Source organism: Astyanax mexicanus, chromosome 7 (assembly GCF_023375975.1).
Source record: "Astyanax mexicanus isolate ESR-SI-001 chromosome 7, AstMex3_surface, whole genome shotgun sequence".
In the NCBI taxonomy this organism is placed as follows: domain Eukaryota; kingdom Metazoa; phylum Chordata; class Actinopteri; order Characiformes; family Acestrorhamphidae; genus Astyanax; species Astyanax mexicanus.
Genome location: NC_064414.1, coordinates 8,004,148 through 8,020,620, shown reverse-complemented (window position 1 = coordinate 8,020,620; position 16,473 = coordinate 8,004,148). Strand labels below are relative to the sequence as shown.

The window sequence follows — 16,473 nt, the reverse complement described above, 5'->3', positions numbered from 1 at the left end:
CCAGGAAATCCTTTAAGATAATGAGAAAACTATTCCAGGTGACTCTACCTCATGAAATAAAATTTAAAAATACCAAGAGTGTGCAGATCTGTCCTCAAATATAAATGTGCTAAACTATAAAACATGTTCTGTTTTTTTTGTAAAACAACTCTTTTCTAGCTTTAATATAGCCTTCATTATTAAATGTACAATGTAAAAAAACATAAAAAAAAACACATTGAATGAGAATAGGCGTGTCCAAACTTTTGACTGGTACTGTACATATTGTAATGATTCATGTATTATGAATGATGAATAACAGTATTACGGCACATGAATGGCACATCACATTCTAACCTGGTGGGCCTCCATGTAGTTGCCCTTGCTGATGCAGGAGATGAGGAGAGACTCAGGAGGGGACAGCATGGCGGGAACTAGCCAGGTGTGAGGGCCACCGAACACACACCCTTCCTGCTCCACACACATCGCTGCAACACTGCCACCATCTGCACACAAGTAACTCATTAATATACTTAACCTATACATTATTTTTACTTCTATACTTAAAGCATTTTTTTAACCATTACTTTTAGAAGTATTTTTAAACCCTAATATTTATACTTGTACCTTAGTAACAAATGTCAATACTTTTGACACTTTTGATTGTGTTACAGTGTATAAACTTCAGTATAGGTATGCATTTTTTGTATGTCTTTTTGTTTGTACGTACCTCTGTATGTAAGTATGTATCAATATCAAGACAAGACATGTGTGTAGAGTAAGTACTCACCTGATGTGCTGGCACTAACTTCTCCATTCTGTCGTTCAGAGGAGACGTGTTGCTCTGAGCGATGGCGATGGCTTCTTTTCTTTCTCCTCACACTAGAAACCTCACTGCTGTTGCTGCGTCTCAGAAACCGAGTTGAGCTTAATCCTGGGGAGGGCAGATCCGGCCCACCTACACAGACACACATCAGAAACCCTGTAAACACCTACATTTTGTCTTAAAAGTGTTCATATTCATAGTCTTTTTTTTTTAAACCTTTAAATGTATTTCAACATCTGGGTTTTTTTTACACCATATACAGATTAGATCAGAGGCATTATATATATATATATATATATATATATATATATATATATATATATATATATATATATATATATATATATATATATATATTTTTTTTTTTAGTTATTTTATTTTTTTTCATGTCTCACCTGCGCCCCCAACACTTACATTGAGCCATAGTTTGAATACCTCTGGATTAAACCACTTTAAGGATTTTTTGGTTACTCTCATTAAAACTAATATATAAATAATATCTGCTTTGACATTCTGTCATGTACTGCGCCTCTTTCAAATACTGCAAAGTGGTGCAAGTTCTAGCACTGACATTCTCAGTAGCTTTAGAAAAAATAGCTCAATTACATCTATATATAAGTATGACCACCCGTTAAAATTAGGATAAGGCAGTTTCTGTAATGAAGTTGGAATACTTTAATTAGGGGTGAACCTATGTGGCAATTCTGAGCCAATGCCAATATCCAATATTACACATATATCTCATGATACTTTATAACTTGAAAACTATGAAAAAGAAAAAAAAAGTTTAATCAGTGGACTTTAAGGTAGCATGGGCAGCATTGCTTGGTCCTTTTCCAGCATAAAATAAATACATCAGCAAGTATCTGATTGATATATTGGCCATTCTGATATAACTCTGATATGTTTGTACAATTCACTGAACCCCAAAGACACACACTAACCTGCTCCATTGCCCTGGTTACTAGTGATGATCTGTAGCCTCCAGGTTGCTTCGGCCGTTCGTTTGGACAACCTCTGTAAGCGAGAACTGAACGTATCTACTGAAACTGAGCAGCCGAGGCTCTCGGCCAGCTCCGCCTCTGCACCCAGCGCCCGGCCGTCCATCTGACCGAGTGCAGACATTCCCTCCAGGCCCTCCCTCAGCAGCCGCAGGACACCCTCCATCCCACAGGCATCCAGCAGAAACCCCCGGCAGCCTGACAGCAGGTGGCTCAGCTCAGGCAATACATGACTGGAATTCATACGCCAACAGATTTCCTTTCTGTCTGGCTCTCCAGCACTTCTCCCCTCGTCTGCCACCTTCTCTGATTTTACACTACTGTCTTCCATGAGCTTGTCACTGCTGGGGGTCTGTTGCTCTGTCTCTGCAGCAGTACTGTTTTGGGTCACTGTGGCGGCAGGACATGGCTCGGTTTGAAGGTTAAAATCGCCATCAGACAAAAAGAGAAGAGAAAAGATGTTTTCCAGGAGCTCCAGGCGGAATATTGCAGGAACTGTTTCCAGGTAGAGCTGACATTCCGAAAGGTAATGCTGAAACAGTGAAGAATGCCCTGAGAAAAGAAGTAAATAAAGTCAGTGTGCTCAGAATATTTGGCAACTGAAAACATGTCAAAAAAAAAAAAAAAAAAAAAAAAAAAAAAAAATATATATATATATATATATATATATATATATATATATATATATATATATATATATATATATATATATATATATGTAGGCAATTTAATTTATATAATAATGAAAAAAACATGCTCTTAAAAGCACACACCTTCACTGTCCTGTGTCTCCTGAGCTTGTTCTTTCTGCTGAATGTGCAGCAAACCGCAGCTGGAGCAGCCAGAGTGTGTGTGCGCATTTACACACACAGCATACACAGCGTACTTCATGGCACAAAAGCCTCTGAATAGTGTAAGGTTCCGCTGGACAGAGCTGTTGTGAGTGTCTCCCAGCGATGGTTCTCCTGCAGGGCACCAGAGGAAAAATAATCAAAATATACCTGTAAACTAGTCTGTTTGTAACAGTTGCACATGATTTTTTTTTTACAGATAATCATTTAGGCAGAAGACATATGGGATATATTGCACATAGGCAACATAATTTATACACATGTACAGTCATAGTCAAAACTTCTTTTTATATTTTTATATTACATTTTTTCCTACATTGTAAATTAGTCCTAAAGAAATCATCTAGTAAATGTACAAGTGTTAAACAACCCAAAATACTCTGTGAAGAATGTAGGTGCTCTTTTCAGGGTGCTGTTAACCTGTGGTTTCTGAGGCTGATTCGACTCTGATGAACTTATCCTGTGCAGCAAAATAAATAAAATAAGAAAGTATATAAAATGATTGTGGTACCTGCTGCTTTCAGTAGCTCCAAAACTCTCCGCTCTTCACACTTGGCCAGAGGAGTGAGAGAGTGCAGCACATATAGAGCAGAATGGTGATCCAGAGTGCGTAACTGAGACAGCAAGGCCTCCTGGGATATCCCCCTATTCAGTCAAACATAAACATTAATCAAAACGTTATTTTAATCGCTCAATAGTGTAATAAGTCTGATGCTGCCAACAGTGGCATTATTATATGACCCAAGTGGTATAAAGCCTATGGGTTGTGCTGGTGCCAAACCACTGGGCATCTGGAACTGAAACAAGCCAGCATAATCCACTTTTACATGTACTGCAACTTTGATTGACTTGTTAATTAATTGATTAATTTAATAAGGTGTGTTGGTAGACACAAAACAATAACTGTGAAATGCATGGTGCATCCAGCTGCATGATTGGGATTCAAACCAGCGATCTCCCGAACATAGTGGGAGCTCGGTGTCCCAGCATTGTTTTTTTAATAATACCAAATGAAGACTATAGAGAGGAGTCACTAAGGACTAAGGATCACCCATATGGATGTGTTGCACTCACGGGTTGTTCTTGACACACCACTCCAGCACTCCTAGCTGAGAGGAGAGGATATTCACAAACTCGCCTAGTATAGTATCATTAGCCTGGGCCTGCAGAGAGAGAGAAAGAGAGTGAGAGAGAGAAGGAGAGAGAAAGAGAGAGAGAAAGATTGGGAAACAAAATGAAAAAAGTATGTCAAATAAAGTACAGATCATTAGAATCTACTAGTGACAGTCGCACTGACATCACCTGACACTTTAACCGCTCCCTGACAGTTTCAGTTTTAGCTGTGTGTAAAATCACAATTATGCAAGACCACATTTTTCTTATGAATCTTACTTTGCAGATTACTTTTTAAGCACATGCAATCTCAAAAGTCTCTAAAACATTGATTCAAACATTTAAACAGCCTGAAAAAGATAAGGTAGTTTTTACTCTGACCAGACAGTGATGAAATGTAAACACTGTCTTAAATAGGACTGGTTTTCAGTATGAAAAACTGGACCTGATTTAGCCAATCAGGACTGAATTCAAAGCTTTATTTACAGTATACAGTTCAGGTAATTATTGAAGTTGCTTTTATGCCAACTTTGTATGTATATAATGTTTACATGTATATACAGACCTGGAAAAAAGAGATGAGTTTCTTTGATTTTACCAAATAAAAAAACTCGGAAATATCATCAAAAAGAAGATGGATGATCACAAGCCATCAAACTTCGCTGAAGAGGTTGACTTTTTGCACCAGGAGTGGCATAAAGTTATCCAAAAGCAGTGTGTATGACTGGTGGAGGAGAACATGCCAAGATGCAAGAAAACTATGATTAAAAACCAGGGTTATTCCACCAAATATTGATTTCTGAACTCTGAACTGTTATTTCAGCCATTTCTCATTTTCTGAAAATAAATGCTCTAAATGACAATATTTTTATTTGGAATTTAGGAGAAATGTTGCCGTAGTTTATAGAATAAAACAACATCGTTCATTTTACCCAAACATATAACTATAAATAGCAAAATCAGAGAAACTGATTCAGAAACTGAATTGGTCTCTTAACCTTTCCAGAGCTGTATGTATGTATATGTATGTATATGTATATAATGTTTATATCCCTGACCTGCTGTTGATGAAGAATTCTGAGAAGCATCTGGGCGGAGTCAAGGCTCTGACAGTGCTTCCATCCCAACAGCAGCAGGAGGCGGGACAGTGGCTGAAACTCCACCTCTAATAACGCCTCCAATTTTGCAAACTCCTCCTTCTTTATAAGGTCAAGCCCAGTTACCTAGAAGCAAAACATTTCAAAAAGATTTTACCATAACACACATAACAAAAAGACAGACAGAAGGGCTCTTCAGACAGACTCCAACTGTCTAAGGGATGTTGTCATCATTTTGAAATTGCAGGTTTTATCCCTGTTGATGTCTCTATATGTGGACAGATGTACAGTATAATTGTGTTTATAAGCTTTTATGTCAGCTTACTTTTATGCAATGTCAATTTAATGCTCAAGATCATGTGCTTGCCTGTAGCTATTTGTTTGACAACCTTGTAATTCCAAGGAACCAGTAACTCACACTCAAGAGTCTGGAGGAAGAGTGGAGAGACACACAGTCAAAACTGCTTGAGGTCTAGTGTGAAGTTTCCACCAATCAGTGATGGTTTGGAGAGACATGTCATTTGCTGGTATTGATCCACTGTGTTCCATAATCATCAACAATAAAATAAATAAATGCTTAAAATAAAAAAAAATCTCTCTGTGTGTAATATAGAACTCATATAATATATGAGTTCTACATATTGAACACAAATTACTAAAATAAAGCAACTTTAACCTTTTTTTTTTTTATGCGCATACAACTAAATTGATTACATTTGGAACATTTACCACAAGATGTGACAGCAATTAATTTTCCCCACAGAGAAAACTGACTTAGGAGTTCCTTTTTTGGGAGTTACACTGACTACTACATGATACGCTAGAATGACATGGGGATTCCCTCCAAAAGGGAAGTGAAGGAGAAGTAGTTAAATATAGAGGTAAAATGGATAATAATATAAGTGAATGTGTAAAAGCTGGTACTGACTGTTGGCTGTTATCCAGTTGTGAGCACTTACCAGAACCTGCTCCAGAAAGTGTTTCCCACTGCTCAGGCACTCAAAGTACATGACTTTCCAAACTGTTGGCCGGTCGCTGTGACAACACAAGCCAAGCGTGACCCTCTCTGCTTCAGGTAAGTCCACTATAAGGGTTCAGACACACAAACAGATACATGCTGTAAAATAGGCTTTTTACTAGGAATGCATTACGTACTGATTGTTGTTGCCCATTATTGCAGTATTGAAGTGAAATAACACAGAAAAAGATGACGAGTAATGCATCTGAAAACTAAAGACCCTAAAGAGTTAAACTTAAGACCCTGTACGTTCCCTTCACCCGCTTCCCTGGTGAACCGGCACCATTAATGCATTAATTAGGGCTGGGCGATATGGTCATGAAAAAAATCACAATATTTGTGCAATATCTGTGCATTAACTATATTTTTGGCGATATGACAAAACTTTTTATTTTTTTTATTTAGTATTTTAAAATCTAAATTTTATTTAGTATAAATATAACAGTTTCAAACTTACTATAAATCTATATAATCTATAAAATCTATAAATATGGTTATTTATTTCATAAACTTACAAAGGTACCAAGATTTTAAGTTAAATAAGTGTAACGAATAAGTAATGTAACAACAAAAATCTACCACAAAACTTCACCATAAAAGCAAATACAGTAAATAGCAAAATAGATACAAAATATACTGCTTTCAAGAATACGACCATTAGCACAATTAGTTTTTTTATCATGTCATGTTTGCAATATTTTTACTATGTGTGATACGATATGGCACACATCAATATATATATAAAAAAAAAACAGTCTGCATCTGTCAACACACATTTACATGTTTTTTCAAATATTCATAACTGCATTATGCATCGTTATACTTATAACACATATTAGAAGCATTTTATCTACATTTCTCAGTTCTAACTATCCCAAAGAGTGTGGCAGCATATTAAATAATCAGCATCAGAGTCATCAGTGACCACATGAGCAGAAGTGTGATGTCCAGACAATGTGCAGACTGCACAATTTTCACTAGCACCTCCTCTCACTTCCCCAAACATATTAAACCCACAGGCAGGCCAAGTGGAACAGCCATGTCTCTATTAAAGCACACAATGCATTACTTGTTTAATTAATTTTATATGATGTCAAACTCCATTTATCTTGAAGTAGGTGAACAATGAGAGACAAACCATAAACCACAAACACTGCTGTTCCTCTTTCAAAGGAAAACAAAGTAGAACCTAAACAGACATGAAGGAATAAACTAATACCAAACCCCCCAAAATGTCACATAAAATATCTTTACTCATTATTATTTACACCCTCAAAATTGAAAGAAAACCTGTTAAATGCAAAATTAGGATCCAAGCTATCTTTCAAATTATCTTCTCTGTATCAACCAGTCCCTCAAAATCAAACTGGACTACTCCAGCTGAATAAACTGTATTTAAAAACACACCAGAACAGAAAGCATCAGCATATTACTTTACAAGTGAAGCCAAAAGAGAAAGACAAACTCTGGAAAATAAGTCAGGGCAAAGCTTAAAGCTAATTAGCAACAATCTCTTCAGGTTTATAACAGTTCATGACACAAGAGGCCAGCAGCACTATCCAGTAACATTTGGGAGTAAACACAGTGTTTTTTTTACAGTGTTGAAACTGTGATATAATATGTGATTTCGGTGAGCTCCAAACCAGCCAATAAGAGCAGAGCATGATGTTTAGTTTTAGGGTTTTTTTTTCCCACAAGCCATCCGTAAAAGGTAAATCAGCCAGTTACAATCAAAGGTAAAACATAGTGGCAAAAAAGCTTGTAAAATAACATGTGAGCATTATTTACCCTAACCAAACATCTTTAAGCATTTTCACACTGGAAAGTCCAGACCAATGTCCAAACCATGGTTTATGTGTTTGTTACACTGTAGTCTGGTAAGTTTTGGTTTCATACTGCAGTTTAGTGATTGCACTATAAGTTCCACAATATAATTCTCTACAATACTTTTTCTCTACGGCAAGCTACGGAAGAGGATAAAATACTCCTAAATTGGCCTGTAATGATAAATACATTATTGATCGTAAAATAAATGAACATCCCCTACATAATATTCAATAATCTAGGTATCATCTATTATGTTTATTTGTATGTTTGTTGACATATATAAGAGTAAACAGTATTTTAGACAGTCATGCAATGACCAATGCTTCAATAACTGCGACTCCATACACACGCCTTTAAAATAACATATTTGCTTTGTTATGCCGTTAAAATATATAATGTCTGGAATTAAAATTTTATTTTAAAATGACAATAATATTGTTTATCGCACTAATTTCTGGGACTACATAGATCAACCACAAAAAAATCTTATCATGACAGACCTACTTTCAAATAAGCAAAAATTAGGAATTATGGATGAATTGGTGTCAGTTTCACATGAATTTATATTTGACAACCAATATTCTTCACTGCAGAATTACATTATTCTTTTAATTAGTTCCACATGTGGAGTAATGAAGCAGTAAACTTAGTAAGTAAAACGGGGGTGAGTCCTATGAGCGCTAAATTTTATGTTGCACTATAGGGGTGGGCGATATGGTTCTAAAATAATATCACAATATTTCAGGGTATTTTTGCGATAATGATATACTTGGCAATATAGGATAACAGAAAAATTATTCATTAATTTTAGGAATATGGTATAATAGTATAACATTATAATTATTATGTGGCATAAATAATATAGCATAACATAATATAATGCAGCAAAAATATTGCAGAATATTTTCATGCATATAAACTGCAAACTAAAACAATTATACAATAAATACACTTAAAAGTAGTCCATTATTTACTGTGAAGCTTTAAGACAAAACATCCATATTATCACAATATGGATTTTTAATATCATGATATTTCTGTGTCACAATATATTGTATACGATATAATATTGCCCACCCCTATTGCACTAAAATATTTGACTCCACACATCAATATTATTTGACACAATCAAAATGATACAATATATTAAAATAGTGTTCCACATCAAATAATCAATGACCTCTTTTCCCCTTACCTTGTGTGTGTGGTGCCTCCTGGAGCAGCCTGGCTCGGAGCAGTCGGAGCACTGCGGAGCAGTATAAAGTGAGCAGAGCTTGATTTTGTGGCCGCAGAAGGCACCCGAGCACCTTCACTTCGCTCAGGGGTCCATCCCGGGCCCTCCACAGCCCTTCCCACAGGGGCTCCAGCTGGGCTCCAGAGATTCCAGCACTGCAAGGCAGCAGAACCAGCATGGCACACACCTCCTCTGCCCATCCCTCGCTCTGTTCCTCCGCTGTCACCCGCTCCAGAAGCTGTTGGAGGAACACCTCCTGTAACCCACGGTCCTTCAGGAAGCCAAGCAGAGCGTGAGCCAGCCTCGGCCTGCCCCGGGACAGCAGGGAGCTGACACAGGAGAGAGCAGCATCGCTCAGCCGGAACACTGAGGGGTGGGGGTCCTTCTTCTCAACAAGCTCAGAGTCCAGGAAGGCCTGGTGCAGCTCCTGAGGGGAAATAAACAGAGAAAGAAATTCTGAGTGAAAATCTGAATGAAACTTTTTTTTTTTATTTATATTTGATTATTTTGTGAAACAATGTTACCACATTACAGAATATGTGTTTTCTGAGCATATTGTGAATTTCCAAACACTATATTTAAACACTAAGTCAGGACCACTACTATTGGTAATATACTGATAAGTGCCAACTTTGATGTCTAATTTGATGTTTAATGTTCTGAGATGTATTCTGGGACAAGGTGTGTTTTAATTCATACTCGTTATGATTTGTTGTAGAACTTCATTATTAATATAAAATGCATAATTATTTAATTCCAGTTATGAATTGCATTAGACCTGATTCTTCATGATTATGTTAAAACCTAATTCAGGCAATAAATTGTAGAATTTATTGCAAAAATGAACAGTATTCATTAGACTTTTTGTTGGTTTCATTTAAATACAAATTTAAAGGTGACTTACGTATTGTGTGCCAACTTCATTCTGAATTTGACATGCATTAGTGCTTCACTTCAAATATAAGTTGTATTAGAATTGTTTTCCTGCACAGATTCAGAAATTCATTCTGACTATAAATTCCACCCAAAAATCATTGTAATTATAAACTGCATCAAAATGTGATTTTGGTCATGAATGTCATAAAAACCTAATTTTGGACATAATGTACTCTAATTATTTTAGAATTGTAATTAAATTGAAGATATATTAAGGAATTATAACTGGATTCTGTAAATAATTTGTAAGTATATTATTTACTTCTGGATATTAATTTTATTATAATTTCACTCTGGATACACATCCTTCATAAAAATGTGTAAAAAAAAAAACAGCAAAGAATTGAGACAATCACCTTTAGTACAGTCACAGGAACCTCATCTCCAAGCTCCTCTAAAAGCAGCAAAAAGGCCAACTCTCTCCTTACTGATTCACACACCTGCAGAGAGTTTTGACAAATTTGACAAAAAAAAAGAAAATACACACAAATCAAAACACATGGGATCAGATAGATCTAAATTAAAGGTGCTAAATGTGAAAAAGGTTGTACTCTACCTTGTCTTTTGAGTGTTTCTCAAGGACCTGCAGCCAGAACCAGGCCAGTCTGTGAGGGCTTCCCACTGTTTCCCACCTACAAAAACATAATTACACTACTACAACTCAGACTAACATCCTCCATAAAAAAATGAAAAAGAAAAGATAAACAACACAACCAGTTCTACATGCAGCAGCAGCTCTGTTTACTGAACACTCCAGTTCCCTAACCAATCACAGGTGTATCTGCCTTCATTGTTATTTTCTTGTAATGGCTCTGTATTATACAACCTTTAACTCCTACACTTGAATACATATTTTAAATACAGGTAATAGCGGGAATGCGTTCAGCACTTACACACATAAATACATTACTAGTTACTGTATAATAATACAGTAACTTTACATTGCCAATTCTTTACACAATATAGTTTTATATGGCCTACTCACCGCAGTGGGTAAGGGTGGGTGACGATGGCAGTGATGATGTCGCTTGGTTTCTGCGGGATGTCTCCAGCGGCCTGGCCGAGCTGCTGGACACAGGCGGCCGCCAGCTCCCACTCTCCATGCTGTAAACATTGTGTGAAAAAGCCAAACAAGTCCTGCCTGGAGTTTTCCTGCTCACGCCCAAACGGGTGCATGGCGGCACACTTTCCAGTCTCCAAACACTCAGATTACTGCCAACAGCTACCTGACCTCCTCATCTGGAGTGAAAAGAAAGTCATTCAATTATTAAGTTGTTACAGCTGTGCATTATCCGCACAATTTCAAAATATTGCATCAATTTTTATCAATAAATAAAAACTATGCACCTGCATGGGCTATGACTGCATAATATATTGTTTCAGCAATATTCAATCATTGTAATGTGCACATATGCAATAGTTACATCACTGGGTTTGCAATGTGCATACTACAACTTTCCTGCTGCTCGATTTTTTTGTTATATATATATTTTTTAAGTTTATAATTTTCTATAACTTATCTGACAGAGAACATATGAACATATGTACCTAATGTTAGGGATGTAAAATTATTTAGACAAAATGGCCAAAAATACACATCTGATACTCCAAAAAATGAAAAGACCAAATAATTTATAGCAAACATAGGCGTTTTTTTTGAGAAAGACAAAAGATAAAACACAAGACAAAATAATTGATTTTACTCCAAACATATTAATATTACACAGAATGCATAGTAATAGCATAACATGTTGGATCAATGGAATGGAATGGAATGCAATGCTGAAATCAGGAAATATTACAAAAATCTTAGAAACAACTTAGAAATGCCAGCTGGGATTATTGGATTTAACTTGAACCAAAAATTAGTTTTATTACTACTCATGACAAATTATTTTTGTTTTTATAATTATTTGTCTGTAAGCTTTTACTTCTGTAAAGACTTATTTAGGTCTAACTGCAGGGTACATTTTATTTATGTATAATAAACAGCTGCCTTCAGCATGACATGTAAGTTAGGTTAGCTGGATTAGCTGGCTGATTCAGGAGGAATGGGGAAAGTAAACACAGAGAAAGTCGATATATTTTGTTCTGGAAAGAAAAGGGAAATAAATGCAAGCCTGCTGCTTCCTCTGCTCAGCAATTTCTTACAATGTTTTAATTCATAACGCACTAGTCTGACACCACTTAACCGGCCAAAAGCTCAGTTAAGATATCTAGGGTGAGTTAACTGAGTTAGCCTAGATAGAACTAGTTAACTTTATGACAAAGCAGGGTTTCCAGATAATTTTAGCTGTAAGGGAACATGACATTATCCTGAAACAACACAAACTAACACTACTTGTATATTTAGGCTATATATAAATTAATTGGCTTAAATTTTATTTATTTTCACATAGTAAGATTTTAAAGTTAGCTAAAATAGCTAGCTTAGCTTCTTTCTACATTGGTCCGTTCCACCTTAAACGGCGCAGGGCTCACATGAACGTACAGCTGCTCTTAAGGTGGAACGGACAATTCAAGTAAGTAACTGTTAGCTGTACAATATAACCTAGCTAAAGACATAAACACATATAAGGGTAGCAGGCTAGATAGTGTTAACACATCACGTTAGAACACTTAGCTAAAATAAACACGAAGAAAAGCAAACTAACAAAATCAATAAAATAAAGAACATTAAACATTGTGAATATTATATTTAAAACTCAGATCAATTTTACAACACAGGCCCTGTTTAACTGTTGTGAAACGCCTCGTACCGCTGCTGTAAAAGTGTGGTTTTAATAAAGAAGCTGCACTTACAGTTGTTTCTCGGTTTTGCGGATTAAATGTTTATGTCCTCGGTGTTTCTATCAGCTGCTGCGCGGCCATGAGCGCCGTGACGTACAGTCATGTGACCCAATCAGCTGAATCACAGTCACGTGATGCTGCCGGCAAAATAAAAGCATGAAAATGTGTCCGAGTTCAACCCAGCTTTCCCCTTCCAAAACGTGCCACCGGAAGTGTGCTGCTAAGGGATGAGAGGACCATTTGAGCAAAGCTATCCATTCACTTCCATTCATTTCGGGGTGTCTTTGAACCAATAATAAATGTATTTCCAAGCCGTTTTCGATTATGACACGGCCCGTGTTCTTTTCTACAAAGAACGGATTTTCTGCCATTTGATCCATAAGATTAATAATCTGTTCATAGCTTTAGAAAATAACATTTTTATACAACTATGCTAACGATGACGTAAAAAGACAGCGACCCAAAATACCGCGCTGTAATGTTTCGGAGAAGTTGCTCCTCTTAATTTAAAAGTACAGAACTGATTGAATGAGAGCAGGGTCAAAGTAACCTCTTATTATGCAAATATAATTCTACTACTATCAGTTAATACATTGTAGATAGTAAGATAGTAGTAAATAGATGTAAGATAGACTGTGAGAATTATAATGTAGAGATATAACTGTAATTTATATTACACATTTATTATTCTTATTACTGAGTTTCTAAATCCTTGTTATATAGATAAACTATGAATATTCTTCAGTAAATTCGTGGACTGATATTGGCTATCAGTAATTCTAGTTTTTATCTGCTGTTTATTCAATAAAAGCCCCATTATGGGACGGAATGGAGCTTTTCTCACTGTGGAGTAAATAGTTCTGTGCAGCTCCTATAAACAGTACGGTTGTTTGCACGGCACGCGGAAGATTCGCGTCATGCTGGCGCCTGCGCAGTCTCTCGCTTTCCCGGTTAACGCCCCACGAGAAGCCGATCAGGAAGTGACACGATTGGCCTCACCTGGCTCCGTTGAAATCAGCGGCATGGCTTGGTCCAGTTCATATATACTGTCAATGGTTCAACCAGATCCTGACAACGATGTTCAAAGAAAAGATAGACTTCTGTAACAGATGCTGTTACTGCAGCAGATGCCTCCCTATTAAATCCTCCTACAGTACCAGTTTAAAAAAATTAGGACACACCTCTTCTTTCTTGTTGTGATTTGTTGCATGGTACATTTAATATTAAAGACATTAAAGTTATAGAGGAACACATGAGGAATTATTCTATAAACAAAAAGGGTTAAACAAACAATATGTTTTATACTATACTGTACTATTCATATATTAAATTCTTAATGATGAGCAGCTTAATCAAACCTAGCGCTCTGGCTTTAGTGATAATGTGGGTTTGGAACATTTTTATTATTGTAAAGAGAGAGTTCCAGTCACTGTAGGACATTCATTTACCAACTCTCCAAAATACAGCATGAACATATGAATTTGTGAATTTAAGAATGATGAATTATTAATTTAAGTTGCCTATGTGAGGCATTATGTCATTGTTAAAAAAATAGGTATGTCAGTTTTAACAGAGAGTTATGAATGTCCAAACAAAATAGCTTACTGGAAATAGGTTCAGAGGAAAATCTGCAAGGGCCCAACTGAAATTTAATAGAAAGTAATTGACAGTATATACAGTGTGTTTATTTGGCTTTAGAAGTAATATGACACAGGGAAGGAAAACAAATCTCGTCTCATCAAAGAGACCTCAAATGCGATTAGCATTAAAGTCCCCAAACATACTCTCAGTCCTGACGTTGTCAGTGTGCCTGCTCTGAATTCTGACGCACACACTAACGTTTCCAACTCCCAGCATGCACTCACACTGCACCTTCTGGACTCTGCTTAGCATGTGACGCTATGGTGTTCAAGCTCTCCGGGCTTCTGATTGACCACACCTGGTCTTGTTATTTTATATACCCCTCGTTATCAGTAGTTCCTCGCCGGGTATTGAACCTAGTTTACTTACTCTTCTACAAAGCATTTCTTTTGTTTGTTTTCTTTTGTAAGTTTCCTTTTGTTACTGGCCTGTTTTAGTGTTTTTTGATTACAGTTTTGCCTGGCCATTGCAATTAGACTTGTAAGTAGACTTCTCTTTTGCCTAGCGCTTTACCCTTTCCGAATCCCTCTGTATGACTGTAAGTCTAACCCCTGTGATAATAAATTGTTTGATTGGTATCTGCGAGTGTCTGTCATTGATCTGGCCTGCGTGACACTTACATTGTTTAAAAATCTAATAGTCATATTTTTTTTATCCAGCAGATTAACTTCACCAACCAAACTTCAGTTAGAAATATTGAAGAACTGAATACTTTTAGAGTCAGCTGGAGTGAGACAACAGGGATTGCTTTACAAATGTTGTTATATCTGCAGGAGACATTTTTATGAAATTACTCAAGGAGGATGACAATTGGCCTCTAAATTTAATAAACAAATCTATTTTTTTTTTCATATTATGTATTATTATTAATGGTGATAACCATGTTGGTCCATAATATAGAATTATTAATATAGAATGTGATGAACATTGTCTATTAATGCAATTTTCTCAAAAAGTTTGTTTGTGGAAATTAGATAATTAAAGAGACATTATAATGAGAGATTGCAACTACAATGGTCTGTAATCCGTTACATTACACATAAATAATAGAGGAAATCTAGTTAACAAAGGTGGCTTAGCTTGCTATAGTATATAACATCTTATACATAACCTTCTACTGTTACTCAATAAGCTAACAGCATCTTTCAGAGCTATTGTACTATCTGTAAGTGTTCCATTTACAAATCTATATTTTTATAAATATTAATTTTATTAATATTTATGATTTATTTTGATGTCAAATATGTTTTTCCATTATATTCGTCCCTTAAGCAATATTCGAAATTATATTAAATTAAGGATTATGGAAAGGTTTCAGTTATTAAGCATTAGTTATTGAACATTAACATTAATTTTCATAAGCACTTTCACACATATTCCAGTGTTTTTTGTTTATACTGTATTTGCAAATGTTCTTTTTTCAGTTCTAATAAATGATTTTCACCCATTACTGGCTTGTGTTGTTGAATTACCTGATCAAATGTTAGTGTTTCCTCCCCTGCCCGGGTTTACATTGATCTTTCTGTTACTACAAACACTTAGTGTTTTAAGTCCCTTTATTTGTGTCTGATTATGAGTGAGGGTCTTCTGGTCCTACTCTGTTTATTTAGCCTGAAGATGCAGCGAGAGAGTTAATATATGCGTGTGAGAGAGAGAGAGAGAGAGAGAGAGAGAGAGAGAGAGAGAGAGAGAGAGAGAGAGAGATTAGATGAGCTCAGTTAGATGAGGCTGTTTGACATGCTGAACCAGTCTCAGCTTGAGTAACATTAAACCTGTGGAGGATAATAACCCCATAGTGTTCATCTGTAGCCATTAGTGACTGTACCTCATTGAGTCCCTCAGGTAACAATCAATTAGCCAGTTTACATTCATAAATAAACAGTCATAATTATATTAATGGCAAGTGTCATAATAATAATAATAATAATAATAATAATAATAATAATAATAATAATAATAATAATAATAATAATAACTATTTGCTTGTTTTAATAGTTAATATAGTTGCATTTTACAGCTTAATTATCATCACATAACGTTTTTTTATAATTATTATGATTAGTATTATTATTAGTTAGTAAAATCATCATCATTTTTTTTATTATTATTGATTGACATCTCATATAGGATTACATAATATTATAATATACAGTACCAATC

The 16,473-nt window shown here is 35.8% G+C and overlaps 1 protein-coding gene across 1 annotated transcript in view; it reads right to left on the bottom strand.

The window, feature by feature from the left end:
- The window catches only part of zfyve26 (zinc finger, FYVE domain containing 26), a 40,998-nt gene extending 28,165 nt beyond the window's left edge, over positions 1 to 12,833 (bottom strand). Inside the window, exons 1-13 of the mRNA XM_015605418.3 lie at positions 12,685 to 12,833; positions 10,868 to 11,121; positions 10,439 to 10,514; positions 10,239 to 10,322; positions 8,908 to 9,373; positions 5,827 to 5,951; positions 4,829 to 4,993; positions 3,732 to 3,820; positions 3,169 to 3,302; positions 2,580 to 2,771; positions 1,750 to 2,358; positions 770 to 937; positions 337 to 485 (exon numbers count right to left, since the gene is read on the bottom strand). Of these exons, the coding sequence (XP_015460904.3) occupies positions 337 to 485; positions 770 to 937; positions 1,750 to 2,358; positions 2,580 to 2,771; positions 3,169 to 3,302; positions 3,732 to 3,820; positions 4,829 to 4,993; positions 5,827 to 5,951; positions 8,908 to 9,373; positions 10,239 to 10,322; positions 10,439 to 10,514; positions 10,868 to 11,058 (2,448 nt within the window). The 5' untranslated portion in view covers positions 11,059 to 11,121; positions 12,685 to 12,833. The remainder of the gene's footprint in view (positions 1 to 336; positions 486 to 769; positions 938 to 1,749; positions 2,359 to 2,579; positions 2,772 to 3,168; positions 3,303 to 3,731; positions 3,821 to 4,828; positions 4,994 to 5,826; positions 5,952 to 8,907; positions 9,374 to 10,238; positions 10,323 to 10,438; positions 10,515 to 10,867; positions 11,122 to 12,684) is intronic.
- Positions 12,834 to 16,473: the final 3,640 nt, after the last annotated feature.